Source organism: Lutra lutra, chromosome 3 (genome assembly GCF_902655055.1).
Source record: "Lutra lutra chromosome 3, mLutLut1.2, whole genome shotgun sequence".
NCBI lineage: Eukaryota > Metazoa > Chordata > Mammalia > Carnivora > Mustelidae > Lutra > Lutra lutra.
Genome location: NC_062280.1, coordinates 38,603,842 through 38,623,614, shown reverse-complemented (window position 1 = coordinate 38,623,614; position 19,773 = coordinate 38,603,842). Strand labels below are relative to the sequence as shown.

Below are 19,773 nucleotides of genomic sequence, written 5' to 3'. Positions count from 1 at the left end.
AACCCACTGAGCCACCCAGGGGCCCCATATTTCTCTTAGTTTTAACACCAACAGTAGACAGAGACTGTGGCACATCCATTCAAAGGAATACTTCTCCACGCTAGAAAGGAATGGACTGTGAATCTCTGCAGCAACATGAAATCTCCAGAACAGTGTATGACTCCCATTCGCATGAAATTCTAGAAGAGGCAAGAAGGACAGATAGACCAGTGATTTCCAGAGGCATGAAGTGTGGGTGAGGGGATCAACTGGGAGGGGCAGGAAGTGATGGCAGTGGTCCTGACCTGATTGTGGTGGTGTTGGTTATAAGGGTCAGTATATTTGTTCAACTCCATATTGAGCCTCATATATTTAAAGTGAGTATATTTTTTCATAAGGAAATGACATTTGAATGAAATTGTTTTATTTTTTATTATTTTTTATTTTTTTAAAAGATTTTATTTATTTATTAGAGAGAGAGAGCATGAGAGGGGAGGTCAGAGGGAGAAGCAGACTCCCCATGGAGCTGGGAGCCCGATATGGGACTTGATCCCAGGACTCCGGGATCATGACCTGAGCCAAAGGCAGTCGCTTAACCAACTGAGCCACCCAGGCGCCCCTTGAATGAAATTGTTTTAAAGAAAGTTAAATACTGAAGTGTAAAATAGTATATGAGTAGTGCAAGGATAGAAGTTTGGTCAAAATGTATACTGTCCCCTAATAAGTAGTATGGCAGGAGCCCACAGTATGTTTAGTTGGGTATTCTATTTTGAATGTCACTGAATAGGTATAAACATTTTTGCTAGTGTCCAATACCATGTCATGATATGTGTGAAGACATTTAGCTAAGTGTCACATAAACTGATATTCGTGACAACAATACAGGGGTTTTTAAAGTGCTTTATAGGTGAGAACATTGTCGAGTGTTTTAATGTAACATGCACTCACGGTTTTTTCTATGAATTGTTTTTAAAGCTATTCTAACTTTGTTGAACAATTCAGATAGAGAAGTATAATTTAATGTTTTCTGGAACATATGATAACTTCAGAATTCTTCAGATATTAAAAAATAGTGATGCCAGTTAGTTGAACGTATTAAGCTAGTCCTATAATCTGTCTACATGCCATGTTTATCTTTCAGGTGACAGGATGTGTATGTGTCCGGACAAAGATAAAATCACATGGGGTATCAGGCATTGATTTAGGATCACATTAAGTAATTCTGGTGATAAACTGTGTAGTAAATCAATCTAAAAGCAAAATTGAAATTTAAGAAGCCTTTAGGCCTATATCTTTCCCCCTTAAAGTTTGATTTTTGTTCCTTTTATGCCAGTTTGAGGAGTCTAGATAAACCTTTCCCAGAATTTACTTTGGGGGGGAGTGGTGGGGAAAGGCCTGAAGGTGTGGTTCAGATTTCTGAATGGTAATGTCTGTCTGAAGGCAGATTTTTGTCTTATAAAGAAGCTATAAAAGTTTCTGTTCGGTATTTAAAGAGTCCTTAATAGTGTGTTTTTCACTTAGCAGCTTTCATTTTGTATATATGATACAGGGACCATCCCAAGTTGAATGAACTTAAGTTTATTTTTTTATTTTATTTTATTTTTTTTAAAGATTTTATTTATTTGACAGAGAGATCACAAGCAGGCAGAGAGGCAGGCAGAGAGAGAGGAGGAAGCAGGCTCCCTGCCGAGCAGAGAGCCCGATGCAGGGCTCGATCCCAGGACTCTGAGATCATGACCTGAGCCGAAGGCAGCGGCTTAACCCACTGAGCCACCCAGGCGCCCCATTGAATGAACTTAAGTTTAAAATTTACTGTCTAAAGGATCAGGAAGATGTTTAGAATCTTTTTTACTATCTCTTACCCATACCTTTTACTGGTGTTTTTAACAAAATCAAAAGTAAGGAATTTCTTCTATTTCGCTTTGAAGCAGTACAATGGTTAAAAGTTCTGTGGGACAGAGAGCACCTGGGTCGCTCAGTAGGTTAAGCATCTGCCTTTGGCTTAGGTCATGATCCTCAGGGTCCTCGGATCAAGACCCGCTTTGGGCTCCCTGTGCATCGTATCAGGTGTCTGCTTCTCCCTCTCCCATTGCTGCAACCCGTCCCTCCCGTTTGTCCTCTCTCAAAGAACTAAAATCTTTAAAAACAAAAAAGTTCCTGGGTGTGGGGTAACAAGTGACCCGGAGAATTGTTATTACTGTGTAATTAGTGTCTGGAAAAGAAAACACTCACTTTTTAAGGTGACGCCATGGTTCTGGAAATAAGCTTTTTCACTTGGACACCTTTCACTGTTGGAAGTCTTTGTGTAGATAGAACACACCACCCAGTATAGTATCATGTACAGTAACATTGTTTGGGCAAGTGGGAGGGTGAATGATGGTTGATGGCCTCTGCATTGTTTATGAAATAGTAATAGACTCAATTGCTGTACCTTTTTAGAATCTGTGAACCCTATGAAGAAACCGGTTTTAGCTTCCAGAATAACATGTAAGGTGTACTTGTATGACTTTTCCCCTTAATTATCCAGTTATCTGTACATTGGACATTCTCATAACCTTCACCTCAAGTATGTTTTCCTTGCTTATGGGGTGGTGTGAAGAAAAGAAAGTATTTTGTTCTTTCATAGTCTTAATTGATGAATTTTATATAAACTAGACGAAAGAGACAGCTTAAAGACAATGTTAATGTGCTAATGAATGAAAATGAAAAATGGAACATTTGTTAAATTTAGTAAGATCCTGAAATATATAGTAAATTAAAAAAAAAAAGTCTTGGCTTTATTAGTGGAGGAGTAGAGATGATAGGGATGGTTAAAGGGCATGGTATGAGAAGAGGACGACTGTCATTCATGGTGTGGGATAGTTCGAGTCGAGGTTGAACCCAAGTGGGGTTTGCCAAGTTTATCATGACGGGGAACGCCAAGTTCCGTATTAACCTTGCCAGGGTGGATTGGGTAAGTAAAGGCACACTGCGACAGAAACCTAGCAGAGTGCTAGAGAGCCCGTGGAAGATGAAATGGATTTTTGACCTGAAGAACTGTGTAATTTTTACTTTATGATAACTTCTTTTTAAAAAAATGCACTTTTGCATTTCACGTGTATAGGTTTAAGAAAATCTACCAAGAAGCGCAGTGAATCCCCACCTGCTGAGCTCCCCAGTTTGAGGCGGAGCACGCGCCAAAAGACCACGGGCTCCTGTGCTAGTGCCAGGTAACACATTGGTTTTTCCAGTTTACGAGCCAGTTCGTTATCTTCTGTTCAACTTTCACTAGAATCCTTCCCTTTCTGAGTTTTCAAAAATTACTGAAATTTTCACTTGAATATTGAGTAGTAAAGAAACTTATCCATTATAATTGAATTCTTCCCCAGTGTTGATGTACATGTTTTTGCTCAGTATTAATCATGCAGTTTTTTGATAGCACTCTTACCCTCTACCGTTTCCTCTGTTGCTATGTTATTTTCACAGAGTCACTGCCAGCTGTTGGACATTTCATTGTTTTCAGAGTTCCAGTTGGCCAGTAAATCTCTAATGAGCATCTTAATGCAGATTGGGTTTATTTTTCAGAGGTAGCTAAATTTCCCAATAGTGTGATTAATGGACCAAAAGGGATGCCCGTTTTAATGGTTGTAATATTGCCTAATTAGTTTCTCAGAGTTTAATGGATCAGGGGAGAGATGTACTTCGTTTTCATTTTGTATTACAACACCTACCCCTCATGGAGGAAGGTGGGTGTCATGTGTCTGCTTTCATGTCTTCAGTTCCCATTTTCCCAGTTGCTGGTTTGGATCTCATTTTCAGAAAATCAGCTACCTTTGATATGATACAGTGTGTTATTTCACATTCTTTTATTAACTGAGAATCTTCGGTCAACATTTTTTTTTTTTTCTTAACAATTTCTTCACCTTTTCACGCATGGTCAGTTGCTCAAATGCCTTTGTGCAGCTAGTTATTGGCAGCTGGGTAGGACTTACTCCTCTTTTGTATGTAGTTTGTTCTTCTAAATGTGCCCAGATAACAGTGATGAGGGCGAATGGTTTCAGTTTGCCTTTTCCCTACTCTCACTCAGGTGAACTGGAAGGTTTGAACTCTTCCCTTGTTTCTCCTCTAAGATGAGCCACATTGACCTCTCTTGGTGACACATAGGGTAGTGACACAATGAAACAGAGTAACTAATTGCAAGTCATAAGAAAAGGACTCGTGGCACTTAAATCTCTACTTTTTCACTTAATTTCTGGTTCTATCTGGATTGTTTAAAATGCCATTTAAAATACCTGGAGTTAGTAGAGGCGCCTGGGTGGCTCAGTGGGTTAAAGCCTCTGCCTTCGGCTCAGGTCACGATCCCAGAGTCCTGGGATCGAGCCCCGCATCGGGTTCCCTGCTCAGCCTGCCTTTCTGCTACTTGTGATCTCTGTCAAATAAATAAAAATTTTAAAAAATCTTAAAAAAATTAAAATATCTGGAGTTAGTATACCTGTTTGCTTCTGTGGGTTCTCGGCAATAATTTTATGAGAACCCCAAGAGCCAAAAATTTGGGGCTAGATTTTGAATCTGGCTTCCCCAGAGTTGATAATCTGAGATATAAACCAAATTCACTGTGGTTGAAATTAATTTTAAGTTGATGTGAAGTCAGGTAATCTAGTGTCCCATCGTTGTCTTCTGCCTGCCTTCCTCCTCCTCACGACCACTGTCATCGCATACGTGAAATTATTTACAGTTTACATGGTTATGCTCTACACCAGCTATTAGCTGCCTGCCTGAAATGCTCTTTATCTCAGACTTTTTCTGTATTAGTGGCAATTTGTCTTAACTTTAGTGCTTTTCCAGCCTGCTGCAGCCGTGTCTTCATCTCTCTTTAGACTAATACTCCTTGAGGACATCAAACTGTGGAGCACAGTGTGTGTCACATGGGTTATGCAAATTGAATGTTAAATAGATGAATTAATTTGAATCCCACTAATTTGTAGCTTGGTAAATTGGGTCTGGAGTGAGCTGTTTCCATAGAAGAAAAGATTGGCTAAACAAATCCCTATTTAGGGAGGATTTTTTACTACTTGGAAGAACAGACTCTTCTAGTACTCTCTGGTAATTCAGAGCCTTCATTTATGTGTCACTTATGCCTGCCGCTTCCTCATTGTTTACTGGCCAGCATCTAGTTCCACTGCAGTTTGACTTTGGTCTAAAACATTTTCCTTAGTAGTGTGTTTTTTCATTTCCTAATTTGGAGGCCTATTTAAACAATACCAAGTTACAATAATTTGGGGAAATCTTTTTTTTTTTTTTTTTTTTTTTTACCTGATTTGCTTACTGATTTCTTTATTAAAATAGAAAAGCTCATCATCAGTAAAATGTAATTTGCTTTGTGAGAAATAACTGATCATTATTCTTTCCATATTATATTACACTGTGCCTCAGTCCTAAACCAGATTCTTCCTCAGTGTCGTCTGTATGTGTTTATAAATGTTAAATCTTTAATTTTTTATTCTAAAGGATGGATCTCTTGTTCATTTTTAGGGTAGTTCTTTTTTTGTTGTTTAAGTTATCTGGAACTTAGGTGATAAGAATTTCCCACATCTTTTCCTCTTCTTCCCCCCTTCCCCTGCATTGTCAAGCGTAGCCTGTATAGTGATCCACTATTTAGCCTGGAAGTGGGGATCTATTTTAAGTGAGTCGAATTCTTTCAGTAGGAATCACTTTTCCATTTAATTGAAGTGCTGAAAAATCATTTCTGCCTTGTAAAGATGACAACAGCTCATAGCACCACAAAAGCATGTATTGTGAATGCAGTGTAACTTGGAAGAATTTTAAATATACAAAGTCTTGGTTGTTACCCATAATGATTTTCTGCAACAATTTCTATGGAAAAAGAAGAAACTGGCTTTGTGCTCCATGCATTGGAGCTTTGTGCTGCATGGACATTGCTCCTGGTCACTGGTAGTGCTGCCTGTGATGGCATCTTTCTGTTGTAGTCGGCGAGGCTCTGGCCTGGGCAAAAGAGGAGCAGCTGAAGCTCGTCGACAGGAAAAAATGGCGGACCCTGAAAGCAGCCAGGAGACCGTGAATTCTTCAGCTGCACGGACAGACGAAACTCCCCAAGGAGCCGCAGGTAGATTGGCATGTCTTAGCCCTAAAATGCATTTATGTATCTTACCGATTTGTTGAGAGATAAATTACCTTGCAGGCATACCTGTTATAAGACAAGAGAAGAGACAGAGATATACTCGATATTACCATCAGATAAACGTGTTCTCCTTTGTTTTACTTTTTAGGTTTGGTTTTTGATGAGTTGGATTTATTTGGTTGTTTTTTAATTCTTTTCCAAGTCCAAGTTTGTACTAATTACATTCAGAGGGATTTTAGGAAATAACATCACTTTCTCTGAAGGTTCTTCTATATCAGTGCGGATATATAATAGTTGCACAATGAAAATTTAAGTGCGTAATAAGAAAGTAAGGATATGGCTTATTGCTTCTTCATACATGTGTAAATTTTTTTTTTTTAAGATTTTATTTATTTATTTGACAGACAGAGATCACAAGTAGGCAGAGAGGCAGGCAGAGAGAGAGAGAGAGGGAAGCAGGCTCCCTGCTGAGCAGAGAGTCCAACACGGGGCTCGATCTCAGGGTCCTGAGATCATGACCTGAGCCGAAGGCAGAGGCTTTAACCCACTGAGCCACCCAGGCGCCCCATACATATGTAAATTTTAATGGAGAATGTTGTAACCCCTAAAAAGTAGTAAGTGTTCTGCTCGAAAGGAACTTTAAGAATGCCATTTATGTTTTTATGGGCTTATTTTTATTCTACTTGATATTTTAGCACAACAAAAATAAGGCTGCTCCCCCACCCGTTTCAGCTTTAAAAATGTATCTGTCACCAAGAGGAAAAGAAGGCTAATACTCGAGAAGTTAATTGTCGCCAACAGGTTTTAAAATGTAGCTTGTCCTAAGTATTTCTCTACAACATTAAGAACAGATGGGAAGGGGCGCCTGGGTGGCTCTGCCTTCAGCTCGGGTCGTGATCCCAGGGTACTGGGATCGAGCCCCACATGGGGCTCTCTGCTCAGCAGGGAGCCTGCTTCCTCATCTCTCTGACTGCCTCTCTGCCTACTTGTAATCTCTGTCTGTCAAATAAATAAAATCTTAAAAAAAAAAAAAAAAGAACAGATGGGAAGATGTTACAGGTCATTACTTCATTATGAGCATGGGTGTGATGAGTCCCTTTTGTCAGAATGATACACATGGCCTTAGGTGTAGATATGTTCTTACTTTAACGGTGCTCTCTCACCTAAGATTGGCTTGTGTGCTAGTTTTCTTTCATGCCTGTGGTGGAGCCTATGCCCTAGTTGGCCAGGAAGGTTCTAGTTTGCCCACCACTGTTCATGTTTTGTGCTGCTTGTCTAAGCGTTCTGTCCAGCTTAACAGTTTTACCACTGTCTGTCTTGGTTTTGTATGTTAAGTGGCATGGTGAACTTGAACCATCTCTTCTGGTGGGATGGGACATTTTTCATGCACTTTCTTTTTTTTTTAAAGAATAGTTTTGCAGAAGGGTTAAGTTTGAGGGAAACCACAGCCCATTGCACATACAAATCACTGAAGCTCTTGAGGCCACGCAGGCTGTGCTTCTCCGTGTTTTAATGTTTATTTCAAGTCTGCCTATGGAAGTGGGGCAGTTCCCATGTGGAGGACAGAAATGGAGCTGCCGAGTGTGTTAAAGTGGACCCATGACAGTGATTATTGGAGCTGGTGTTTGTAGAGTATACACTGCTGCAGACACGGTATTAAGCACTTTACGTATACTCTCATTTAATGTTCAAAACAAGGTGCTGAGGTGTGACTGCTGTTCTCCTCCTCTTTAGCAATGAGGGAAAACTGAGGCACATAGTGGTTGAGGTTGTGGGAGTGCCCCTGGCTTTGGGACTCTGAAATCCAGATTTTCGAAAAAGAGGGGCGCCTTTCTGCTGGCTCTGTCCTTCCGCATCCCACACAGTCCCAGAGTTAATTTCAGATGGTACCACTGACAGGCAGGGTGAGGGGCACTGTGTGAAGTTCTGATCCCTGGTGTATTTACATAAGAGGACAAAAGCTTCAGGGGATTAGGTCCATAAGCCTGCCTCATAAATGCTTGTGTTCTTTGTCTTTGAGAGTGGAAGTCGTGCTGTGATCTCAGTATTTTCCACGTTCAGGGGAAAGATAACGTGGGCCACGGAGCACCGCTTGGTTTCGCTTTGGAAGCAGGATGCCTTCTAGGTGCCGTGGGCATCCTCTCTGCCAGCCCACTGAAGGAGTGCTGCGGGAAGAGGCAGATTCCTTATTAACTGAGCATGAAGTTCTTCCGTGTGATGTGCTTTTGTTTTTCCATATGTACAATTGGAATTTAAAGAGAAATAAAACCCTCCAGTGTGGAGTATAAACTGATGGTGATAATAACTTAGAGCATCTCTTGGCAAGCATCTGTTCACAGACAGCTCTTAGAGAGTTGATGTAACACTCTATTGGAAACATTTATTTTGAAATAATGTTTTTATTAATTGAAAGAGATTGATTTAATCTCTTCAGTGTTTTTATGGTTGTTTTTTTCCCCAGCGTTATTTATTTTTGGAGATACCATCTTCCTGACCTATTCCAGTGAAATCATTGAAATAAGCTTACTACTTTTTGTGCATGTAGTGTTTAAGCATTGCTCCACCTTCGGCAGACCTACTCCCATCACCCTGACTTTGCTAGTATTGTTGACACTTAGGAAATTGGTTGATAACGGTGTACGTGTTTGGTCACCTTGAAATCTACTCCTGTTTGGAGTTACTTCCCTCCTTTTTCATAGAAGAGAGATGCTAGCTCTTGGAGTTGAAAGTAAAGTGCTCGCCACATTTTCCCATGAGTTGGGGGCCTAGTTTTGGACTTTTATCAGAACTATGTACCTTTTCATAGTGCTGGTAAAGTCTTATAAATACTAGAGACTCTAAAGTGAGAAATCAAGTATTCTTCCTTACACCTGCAAAACAATCAGATGGCAGGGAAAAATAGCCTATGTTCTGACACCTAATTTTGCCCTGAGAATCTTAATTTCACAGGAAACGAATAGGGTGAGTTTTAAAAAAGAAAGCAACCCCAGTTCTGTCAGTTTTTTATCTCCCTAACTACTTTTGTTTAGAATCCCTAAAAATTAGATGTGTCTGTATCACCTGATACCAGGGCCCATGGAAGGCATAATTACATTACTAACAGTTTTTATTTTGGCCTTGCTCAAATGTTTTCATTACACTCCTGAAAAGTCCTGCTACTGATTGCCTTTAGGGATCTGGTAAAGGTTCCTGTCCAGTGAATTTGAGTTTTATCAGCATTCTAATATTTTATTGTCTTTCTGCCTAAGAAGCCTTATTGGTTAAGGTACAAAGATGTGGAGTTCTGTGATAAATTTCTTATGTTCTAACTTAAATATTTTTTCCATAGTTTTAATTCAGCTGTGTATTAGAAACTATCTTGCATGGTGCCCTGAAGATATGCTAAAGACTAGGTGGGGGAGGTAGTGGTTTAAACAACATGATAAAGATTGACACCTCTTAAAAATCTGACATCAGATTTTCTCTGCTTGATAATCTTAGGTTTATATTTGTGTCGGGACAGGTCTTGTGCAAGCTGCCCAAGGAGGTTTGATGCCTTGACTAAAGAATTTTATCACTGACTCCTGTTGGCTGATAACACTTCCTTACCTGGTCACTTTACAAACCGACACTCACGGGCCAGGCTAGTTTGGTTTATCTAATTCTGTAATACTACAGGGAACTATAGTAGACAGATGATTACTGTTCGCCATCAGTGGGCTGGTGAAGGATTTTTTTCTATGGGTTCAGTGACTGATTTCTGTCAAAACAGGCCCTCCAACTCCATGAAAAATCAGAATATCCTTGCCCCCTCCTTATGATGACCCTCTAATACAGAAACTGAAAAAAACCAGCATTACCTTCCCAAGTGAAATTTTGTTTTGCCTTGCTTTGTTTCCTTATAAAAGATGTGGTGCCCGAGGGTACTTTAAAAAAAAAAAAAGTGACTTCATTTGTTAAGGCTTTGTATTTTCTCTGCACATAATTGGAAGAGTTTAAAAGCAAGTTTGAGTCACTTTAACAAATTCAGTCATAATCGGAACCTTAATAACAGTATTTGTTAACAAGATTTCTGTTTAATGTGAAGAAGCAGCTGTACTAGAATGAAAAATTAGTACTGAAGAATATATTTAGTACTGAAGAATATATTTAAGGGGCCATTAGAGTACAGTATTTGAGTACAACTGATGAAAAGTCAGACCACTGGGGCTCAGATCTCTCATCTGAGGGTAGCCAGCCGACCTTGGGCAAGTAAGTACACTGAAAGTCACAAGGCCTCAGTTACCTCATGAGTGTGAAAAAGCTGAGCAGCCTCCCTATATGGTCGTAAGGAAATAGACACAGCTTGCAGATGGTAAGCATTTCGTGAATGCCGCGTGTAAGTAGCATTCCAGAGTGCAGTTACTCTTTTTTCTTCCCCAGAAGTGTGGATTTTGTTAAACTCTAATACACTTTAATATTAGTATTTCTTGCTAACCTGTGAGTATAAACCAGGGAGCTAACCTTTCCTGTAAAGGGCCAAATAGTTGATGTTTTAGGCTTCCTGCAGGCTCTTTTGGAACTAACGACCCAGCTCAGTAGTTGTAGCCGAAAGCAGCAACAGACAATGTGTAAAACAATGAGTTTGGCTGTGTTTTAAAGAAATGTTATTTTGTTATTGACAAAATGATGTGCCGGATTGAATGTGGCCTGTAGACCATAGTTGACTGACTCCTGTTTAAGCCATACGTTTTTAATGCAAATTTTTTAAAAATCCCAGTGAAATCGTAGAAAATACTTAATGAGGTTTGAAGAAAATTATTAAGAAAATTTACAGTTGGTGGCTCGTATATTAGCATCTCTTCAGAAAAGCTCTGTAAATTCACATCCATTATCCATGTACTTTTAACAATAAAAAATGTTCTGGGCTGATCTTCTGTCAGGGCTTAGGGTATTGTGGATAAGGTTGTCATACACAGGTTAGTTGTACAGAATAAATGCTTAAAGACTCAACGGACACTGAGGGGAGGAACAGCAAAACCGCTGGTTTTAGAGGAATATAGTTTCATCTGGTCAGGTTCATAATAGAATCAGCCTCTCTTTGCTTAGGCTGAATTACTGCTCAAGTTAGCTTTTTGGGTAGTAGAATCCTTCTAAATCTGAACTCTTTTTTCTGCACTGGTTTTGACATCCTAGTTGTCCTCTATTTTGTCCTAAACTGCTTTGCTGTTGGTCGTGATGTGTATCTTCCATATTTTACCCTGGAAATGAGAAGGGTATCATCTGTATGCTCTTAGAGAAAACGTCCGAGTGATTGTTGTCAGGACTGCAGCCGAGAAGTAAGGCTGACTGAAGAGGACACACGTCTGCTTGGAACGTTGCCCCCAGGTGTAGTTTTGCTTTCTGTTCCGATTGTGACTAATTCCCCATCTATTCAACCTCATGGTGGTTTTAGCAGTGTGATCTTCATGGACTTGTGGTACATGATTTCAGGACAAACAATTTAGGAATAGTTTCAGGGGCATGAGGAATCTGTCAGAGCCATGTATGGAAGGAATGTAAAGCTTGTATTTTTTTGCTTGTTGAACTCTAAGATAGTTGAGCCATCCTTTCGCTCATCGAAGCTACAGGGTGAAATCTCCAGCAGCTGAGCGTGCGACGGGGAGACACATTTAATTGCTGCTTTTGTTGGTGTGGTCTGTAAAACTCTGCTCTTTCTTTCTCTTAAGGTGAACCGGACATAATGAGTTTGAATGTTCCTCTCCTAACCCTCACCTTGTTTTCTCCCCCCCTTTTGAAGCCTCTAGTTCTGTTGCAGGGGCTGTGGGCATGACCACCTCTGGGGAGAGTGAATCCGATGATTCCGAGATGGGACGATTACAAGGTAAAGACAGTTAATGAGCTTACAAGAAACCATTATCACAGGCTGCCTGTGACTTCTGTTCTTTGTTAAAATTAATTCAGATAAGCTCATTGAAACATAATCTAGCAATGCCTGTACTTAAACTTATTTGTGATGATTTGGATTTGGAAGATGATCTGGCTCTCCATTTTTACTGTTTAGACAAAATCTGATAATATATGTGTTTTTTGGTTTTAAAATGTTCTCTGGGGTGGGGTTATGGATATCGGGGAGGGTATGTGCTATGGTGAGTGTTGTGAAGTGTGTAAACCTGGCGATTCGCAGACCTGTACCCCTGGGGATAAAAATATATGTTTATAAAGCTGTAAAAAAAAAAAAAAAAAAAGAAAGAAAGAAAGGATGAATCCCCAAGTTTTGTAGCAACATGGACGGGACTGGAAGAGATTATGCTGAGTGAAATAAGTCAAGCAGAGAGAGTCAATTATCATATGGTTTCACTTATTTGTGGAGCATAACAAATAGCATGGAGGACAAGGGGAGATGGAGAGGAGAAGGGAGTTGAGGGCAATTGGAAGGGGAGGTGAACCATGAGAGACTATGGACTCTGAAAAACGATCTGAGAATTTTGAAGGGGTGGGGGGTGGGAGGTTGGGGGCACCAGGTGGTGGGTATTGTAGAGGGCACGGATTGCATGGAGCACTGGGTGTGGTGCAAAAATAATGAATACTGTTATGCTGAAAAAAATAAAAAAATTAAAAAAAAATAAATAAACTAATACATCCTGAAAAAAAATAAAATAAAATAAAATGTTCTCCATTACGGTTTTGCTTGTATAGTTGGTAAGGACTTAGGAAGGTCTTGAAAAGGGGATAGCTTAAAATGTCATCCGCTGGTATCCGCTAATGGTAATGCGTCCCAGTGGGGTGCTTTTGCTCTATTCTTTTGTGTTCTTGGTCACCTATTTTAAAATGAATGTAAGTGTATACCTAAACACCAGGTATTTTAATGATGTGCTTTTAAAAAAGCAGCCTTATGTGTATGCTCTTTACAAATGGGTGGTGGAGGATATGTATTTTTATTGTGTTCACACAGTTGGTTTGTATGATAGATCCCCAGTGTGAGGCTTCTGAGGAACATTATTTAGAAAGCACTTTCACGTTGCCTTTAAGTTCCTAAAGTAACTTATAGCAGTCTCTTTTCAACTAGAAGTCTTGTGAACACATTTTTTTCTCACCTATTGGACCTGATAAAAAATAATTTTTCCATATGTTTTTTAGAAGATCTCATGACCAGTATCAGTTGGAAAGCAACAAGGGTGCTTAACCTATGATTTCTTCAAAGTAAATACTTACTCTGGGTTTTTCTTTGATCATTTGAGACAGTCCCCTCTGGCACTGATACTTGGTATCTCCATAAAACCTTAAGATACCTTCAAACTAGCACTTGGGTGTTGTAATTTATATTAATTAATATCTAAGAGTGGCCTGAAAAGTTTGATGTAGTTTCTCTTAAAAAAAAAAAAAAAATGGGAAGTAACATTATGTGTGAGGTGAATCAATTGCTTGAAATTTTTATGTAATATCAACTGCATTTACAATTCAACTATTCCTCATGCCTTTCTTTTTTCTTTAGCTTTGTTAGAGGCCAGGGGTCTTCCTCCTCATCTCTTTGGCCCTCTCGGTCCCCGGATGTCACAACTTTTCCATAGAACAATTGGAAGTGGAGCTAGTAAGTGAATACTCTTAAATTTGCCCTCCCCCAAAACCTCTAATAATTAGGTGAGTGCTAGTTTTTGCTGTTTATCTATTGCTCTAAGGAGGCTTTCATATAAGGAGGTTTTCATGAACTTAAAACTGATTTAAAAAATAGGGTTTGTGCTCATTCTTGCCTTTAAACGCAGTGACTCTAGGTTCTTCTGTACTTTTATTTTTGATTACTGGATTTGAGTCATTAGCAAATCATCCAGAGTCATGGCAAGATTGAATCTTTGTTTAACTCCAGCATAGTAAAGAATCTCAGATGATTACATTGATTATATTATAGCATCTGATTGCATGATTTGCATAGATTTGAATCTTGATTTTTGTGTGGCATAATAAAATTTAATCCGTAAGACAGTCAATTGTAGAGTGAGCCGGAGAGAAAAGATTTCTCAGCAGAATTACCAGTCGCTAGACTCATTTAATCAAATTAACATATTATAATCCAGAGATCTTGTCATATATGGTAGACAAAACACTGACTCTTGAAGTGGCAGTTTGTATCAGGAATAACTTCTGCATAATTACAAATCCGGTTAAATTCTTTCTGGTATAGAATACTATCTTTAGCTTCCTTAAGCAGAATTTACATTTAAGCAGTTTTTTTAAATAACTTCATTGATAATGTTTCCAAAGAATCAGCTGGCTATTTTTAGACTTTAGTTATGATTAATTTCAACACTTCTAAAGTGTTAACTGAAGTTTATTGACTCTGACCTCACTGATATGTGCTAATATAATTTTCCATCAAATATTCCAAGTTGTTGTTCTTGTTTTTTAATGTGTGGACATATGCTCACATATGTGTATTTATGCTTAAGTCCCTTTCAAGTTTCTGGCCTTAGCATTTGACAGGAAATTTAAGAAGCAGTTGGTATTTTTGGTTTGGTTTGGTTTAGTTTTTGCTGCCGTGACACTCAGCTCTCAGATAACGTACCCTGTTGCAAAGTTCTCATGAACCCTTAAAGGAGGATTCTTACTTAGTGTCATTTATTAGATACTGGGATTGTCCTGAGTCATGAACAGGATAGTTTCCCACATGGAGCTTCCATGCTAGAGGGTGACCCTGGCAATAAAAAGACTGTTCTCCAGCAGAAAAATTTCAGTTAGTGCTAATGCAGTGGAGGAAAACAAAGTGAGGATGTAGGTTGGCTGATGAGCGGGGGGTATACTTAGGCTGGTTAGAGTAACCTTTTCTGAGGCAGGGTGAATTCATGGATACCTAAATGAAGTGAGGAAACCAACCCTGTACAGGTCTGAGGGAAGGGGAAGTGCACCACCAGAGGTGGGAATTAGCTTGGCATGTTGGAGAAAAAGCAAGAGGGGCCTGTGGAAAGGGTGAAGTTGTAGAAGACGAGATCTGAGAAGGGTAGATAGTCACTAGGTCATGTAGGGCCTGACAGGCCCGCAGCAAGTATGGGGTTTAACCAATAATGGAACTCAGGAACCATTGAAGGATTAAGAAAAGGACAATGGCATGATGTGTTTTATGAAAAAGATAAGATATATGCAAAAGTTGAGAGAATAGTAGTAGAATAACCTCCACGAATCCATCAATAATTATTAATCCTCAGCAATTATTGTTTCAGTTAATATCCTCAGTCATTCTCCCCACTCCCAAGATTGTTTTTAAGGCAGTCCTATACGTCATTTCATTTGCATGTCATTGAATTTATAGCTATAAGTACAAAAATTTTTAAATTTTAGACAGTACCATGGTTAAGAGGAATCCTTACTTTTACTAGTTGCCTGTTTAGAGTGCAAATGTTCTAGGCCTCTCATAAATCCATTTATAATTTTTGCTTATTTAAATCAGGATCAAAATATCTGTACATAGCCATCGGTTAATACATTTCTTAAATTCTTGTGTGTGTGTGTGTGTGTCCCTTGAGAGAAATTTGATTCACAAATTTTACCACTTCATTTATTTCTTGGAGAAGGTTGGGAAAAAAACTTCTTAAGAGTATTAACATTAGGGGTACCTGGGTGGCTGAGTCAGTTAAGCATCTGCCTTCTGCTCAGTCATGATCCCAAGGATCCTGGGATTGAGCCCTGCATCAGTATCCCTGCTCAGTTGGGAGTCTGCTTCTCTCTCTGCCTCTCCCCACAGCTTGTGCTCTCTCTCTTATTCACTCTCTCAAATAAATGAATAAATCTTTTTTAAAAAAAGAGTATTCAAATCATCAATATCAAATTCATATTAAGGGTTGACCATTGCATATGAAATTAATGTGAGCCATAGAATAAAACCAGAGTAGAAAAAGTGCCCCCCCTGCAAAGGATCCAGTTCAGTGATGCCTACTGCATAGCCAGTCTTTGTCTTTACCCTTACCACATTCCTCCTCCCACGTTGTAGGAAATGAATCCCAGGCATTATATAATATTATCTAGACACATTTAATAATGTAGCTCAAGATAATGCCCATTAAAACACAGGACCACCCCTCCCCACCGATGACCATTATCATACCTGAAAAATAAAGTGGTAATTTCTTTAGTAATTGTCCAGTAAGTCCAATGAGCATCAAGTTTCCTTCTCTCAAATAGTATAAGTGTGCTTCTTTATAAACTGGTGGTTGGACCTAGAGGCTTTTTCATATTCAAGTTTTATTCTTTATTTCCTTGGTGGGGAAAGACTAAGCAAAAGTGGTAGTATGTTCTAATACTTAGGAGGCACATAAAGTCTGATTGTCTCTTAAGCCATCAAAACTCAGTGCCTAGGTGACAGGGATTATAAAATGATAGTAATTCACATCTAATGAGCAGAATTTATGCATTAGAAGTAAAAGAGGTAATTTAGTAGAAATATATTAAGAATATCTTCCTTCTATTTTGTTACACAGGAGAATAACCGGTATAGGAAAACAGATTTCTCCCCATACCAGTTTGGAGAAGAGTTGGTTTTTGCATTCTCCAAAGGGCCATTATTGTTGTTTTTAAATATCACTTTCAAGTGGAGACATTTCAGTGATTTTTTTTGATGATTAAATTGTCCTGTCATTGGATAATGGCATCTTTTGGGAGGTGGCTTCTCAGTCTTTCTGATATGATCCCTAGCAGTTTTTTGTGACTTCCTTTCTGATACGTCAGGCTCAAAACCTCCACCTCAGATACCTGAAACCAGGGATTTTCTCAGAGAACACCCTGGTTTCTTTTATATGAGATAGTATTTAGAGCTCCTAGTCTGGGGTGGAGGTCTGCTCATTGCTACTGTGGTGGTTTCTTTTCTTTTTTTTTTAAGATTTTATTTATTTGAGGGGGGAGGGGAGAGCACCAGTGGGCTAGCTGGGAGAGGGTAAGGGAGAAAGAATCCGAAGCCAACTCAGCTGAGGCAGTGATGCGGGGCTCAATTCTAAGACCTCGATATAACGACCTGAGTCAAAACCACAAGTCTGGACGGATAACCGACTGAGCCACCCAGGTGGCCCTGGGTTGAACATTGTTATTAGGTACGTATAATGAACAAACCTAGGAAATAATTGTATTTTATCTTTTTTTTTTTCTTTTCTTCTCTCTCTTTTTTTTTTTTTTTCCATTTATCTATCTACAGACAGAGATCAGAAGCAGGCAGAGAGCGGGTGGGGGAAGCAGGCTCCCCGCCGAGCAGGGAGCCCGATGCGGGGGCTCCATCCCAGGACCCTGAGATCATGACCTGAGCTGAAGGCAGAGGCTTAACCCACTGAGCCACCCAGGCGCCCCTGTATTTTATCTTTTAAAATAAAATCATGAGTTTCTACTTTCAATGTTAATTCAAATTTAGGACTGGGAGGTTTTTATCTACCTTTATTTTGTATCTTTTTTCTCCCAAGCCGGAAGTTTCAGTTCCCAAAGATAGTAACATGGTCACTTATTTGCTTTCTCCTACAATACAAAATTCTAGCTTAACACTGAAAGTAATATTGAGAGTTTTAATTTTTCAAGTTTTTGTTGTTGGCTGTTCTTGGGGACTCATTTTGTGGTCAAGTTTTGGTATTTTAAAGTCTCTTGAAATGATTCCTTCTCTTCATTCAGGCCTCCAAGTTGATTTGGTTCATTTGCTTGATTTGCTTTTAATTTCTAGAGGTTGCTTTTAAATTTTAACTTCAATTTTATCCTTATAGGATATTTACCTGGTGTAGAAAGTCTGATCTACAAATAAGGTTTATTTAGGGAAGTCTTAGCTTCTTTTGCTATTCCCTTTACCCTGCTTCCTCCTCCCACACAAATAGCCTTTGTTAATTTTATGGCTTGTCCTTCTGTTATTTACTTAAAACAAAAACAAATTCATATTATCTGCTTCACACTTCCTTTTTAAGATAGGAGGAGTAAGCTTTATACACTTTAGATTGCCTTTAACAGTATTTTGGTGATCCCCTTCCTGTAGCTGCTACACATGGAAAGAGGAGATTCCGGATTCCTTTTTGTAGAGCTGCCTTGGTGCTCTGCTGTGGGGATGCATGGCTTTTTTATCATGTCTCCTCTTGGACATTCAGGTTATTTCCAGTCTTCATTGTGTTTCAGTCAAACACCGCTTTCTTATTTCTTCCTGCATTATGTTTAGGGTAGATTGTTGTAAATCAGCCTTATTGGAGGCATACCATTTTGCATTTCTTCCATCATGTGTAATGAACAGTATGGCGTCATTTTTTTCCTTCTTATTTGGCAGAAAGAGGGAGAGGAAGCATAAGCAGGGGGAGTGGCTGAGGGAGAAGTAGGTTCCCCACCAAGCAGGGAGCCCAACATGGGGCTCGATCCCCTGGGATCAGGAGTCAAAGGCACATGCTTAACTGACTGATGCACTGAGGCACCCTTTTTGCCAGTTTTTGTCTTCTGCTAACTTTTTAGTTCTGTATCCCTGTAGATGTCTGTTAGAGTTTACTGTAGAGATTTTAATGCATGTCCTTGGTTTGTTATAGCCTACCTTATATTAATACTTTATTACATCCTAATTAGTGTTAAGAACTGAACAGTAGTTTCACTTTTTACCTCCTGACATTCTTTGTGCTCTTGTTTTTTTTTGTTTTTTTTTGTTTTTTTTTTTTAAGATTTTATTTATTTATATGACAGGCAGAGAGACACGCAGAGAGAAAGAGAGGAAGGGAAGCAGGCTCCCTGCTGAGCAGAGAGTCTGATGCGGGCCTCTATCCCAGAACCCTGAGATCATGACCTGAGCTGAAGGCAGAGGCTTTAACCCACTGGGCCACCCAGGCGCCCCCGTGCTCTTGTTTTAATTTGTTTTACTTACCCATGTGTTATAAACACAATAAGACCTAGTTGTTGTTTTAGATTATCCATATTCTGTATTCCTTTGTCCACATACACATCCCATTTTCAGTGTTCTTAATTCCTTCCTGCAGTTTCTCTTCTAATCAGGGTGGTTTCCTTTCTCTTCAGAAGAACTTCTATTTTTGTGTGGTAAATGAGTACTAGTAATGATTTTTCTTTGCTTTTGAGAAGCCCTTGATTTGCCTTAATTTTGAGAAGATATTTTTCCCAGGTATAAAATTCTCTACTTGTGATCTCTCTCTGTCAAATAAATAAAATCTTTAAAAAAAAAAAAGATTTGCTTTTTGGGGGTGCCTGGCTGGCTCAGTTGGTTAAGAGTCCCAACTCTTGAACTTGGCACTCAGGTCACACAGGGCTTGATCCCAGGCATTTGACTGACTGGACCACCCAGCCGCCCCTCTGTCTTGATTTTCCTGCTTCTTCATACATCTAGTAGTTGTTTATGTGCTAGTCATTTTGTATAAAAGAACTGAAGCCACTCCAGATAACACTTTCCATTGTAAAGTTGTTTCCCCCTTTTTTGTATTGAAACAAAGGGTTAGGAGCTGATTATTTTGTTCTGGTCAGGCATTCGCTTGTTTAGACGAGAATGAGTTTTGTGTGACTCATTTCACCTGTGGCTCATCCCTCTTTGTGCCTTGTGATCCCCCTAGGGTTTTGAGACAAAGCAGGAAACACTTTTTTTTTAAGATTTTATTACTTGACAGACAGAGATCACAAGTAGGCAAAGAGAGAGGAAGGGAAGCAGGCTCCCTGCTGAGCAGAGAGCCCGATGTGGGGCTCGATCCCCGGACCCTGGGATCATGACCTGGGCCGAAGGCGGAGGCTTT

At 39.4% G+C, this 19,773-nt stretch overlaps 1 protein-coding gene across 23 annotated transcripts in view; it reads left to right on the top strand.

Moving 5' to 3' along the window:
* Positions 1-19,773, top strand: part of TRIP12 (thyroid hormone receptor interactor 12) — a 146,706-nt gene that overhangs the window by 73,646 nt on the left and 53,287 nt on the right. For 22 of the 23 annotated variants that reach the window (XM_047721222.1, XM_047721220.1, XM_047721232.1 and 19 more), the window contains 4 exons: positions 3,083-3,188; positions 5,946-6,082; positions 11,856-11,939; positions 13,551-13,646. In XM_047721222.1, the coding sequence (XP_047577178.1) occupies positions 3,083-3,188; positions 5,946-6,082; positions 11,856-11,939; positions 13,551-13,646 (423 nt within the window). The remainder of the gene's footprint in view (positions 1-3,082; positions 3,189-5,945; positions 6,083-11,855; positions 11,940-13,550; positions 13,647-19,773) is intronic. The other variant, XM_047721240.1, reaches the window with a different exon arrangement.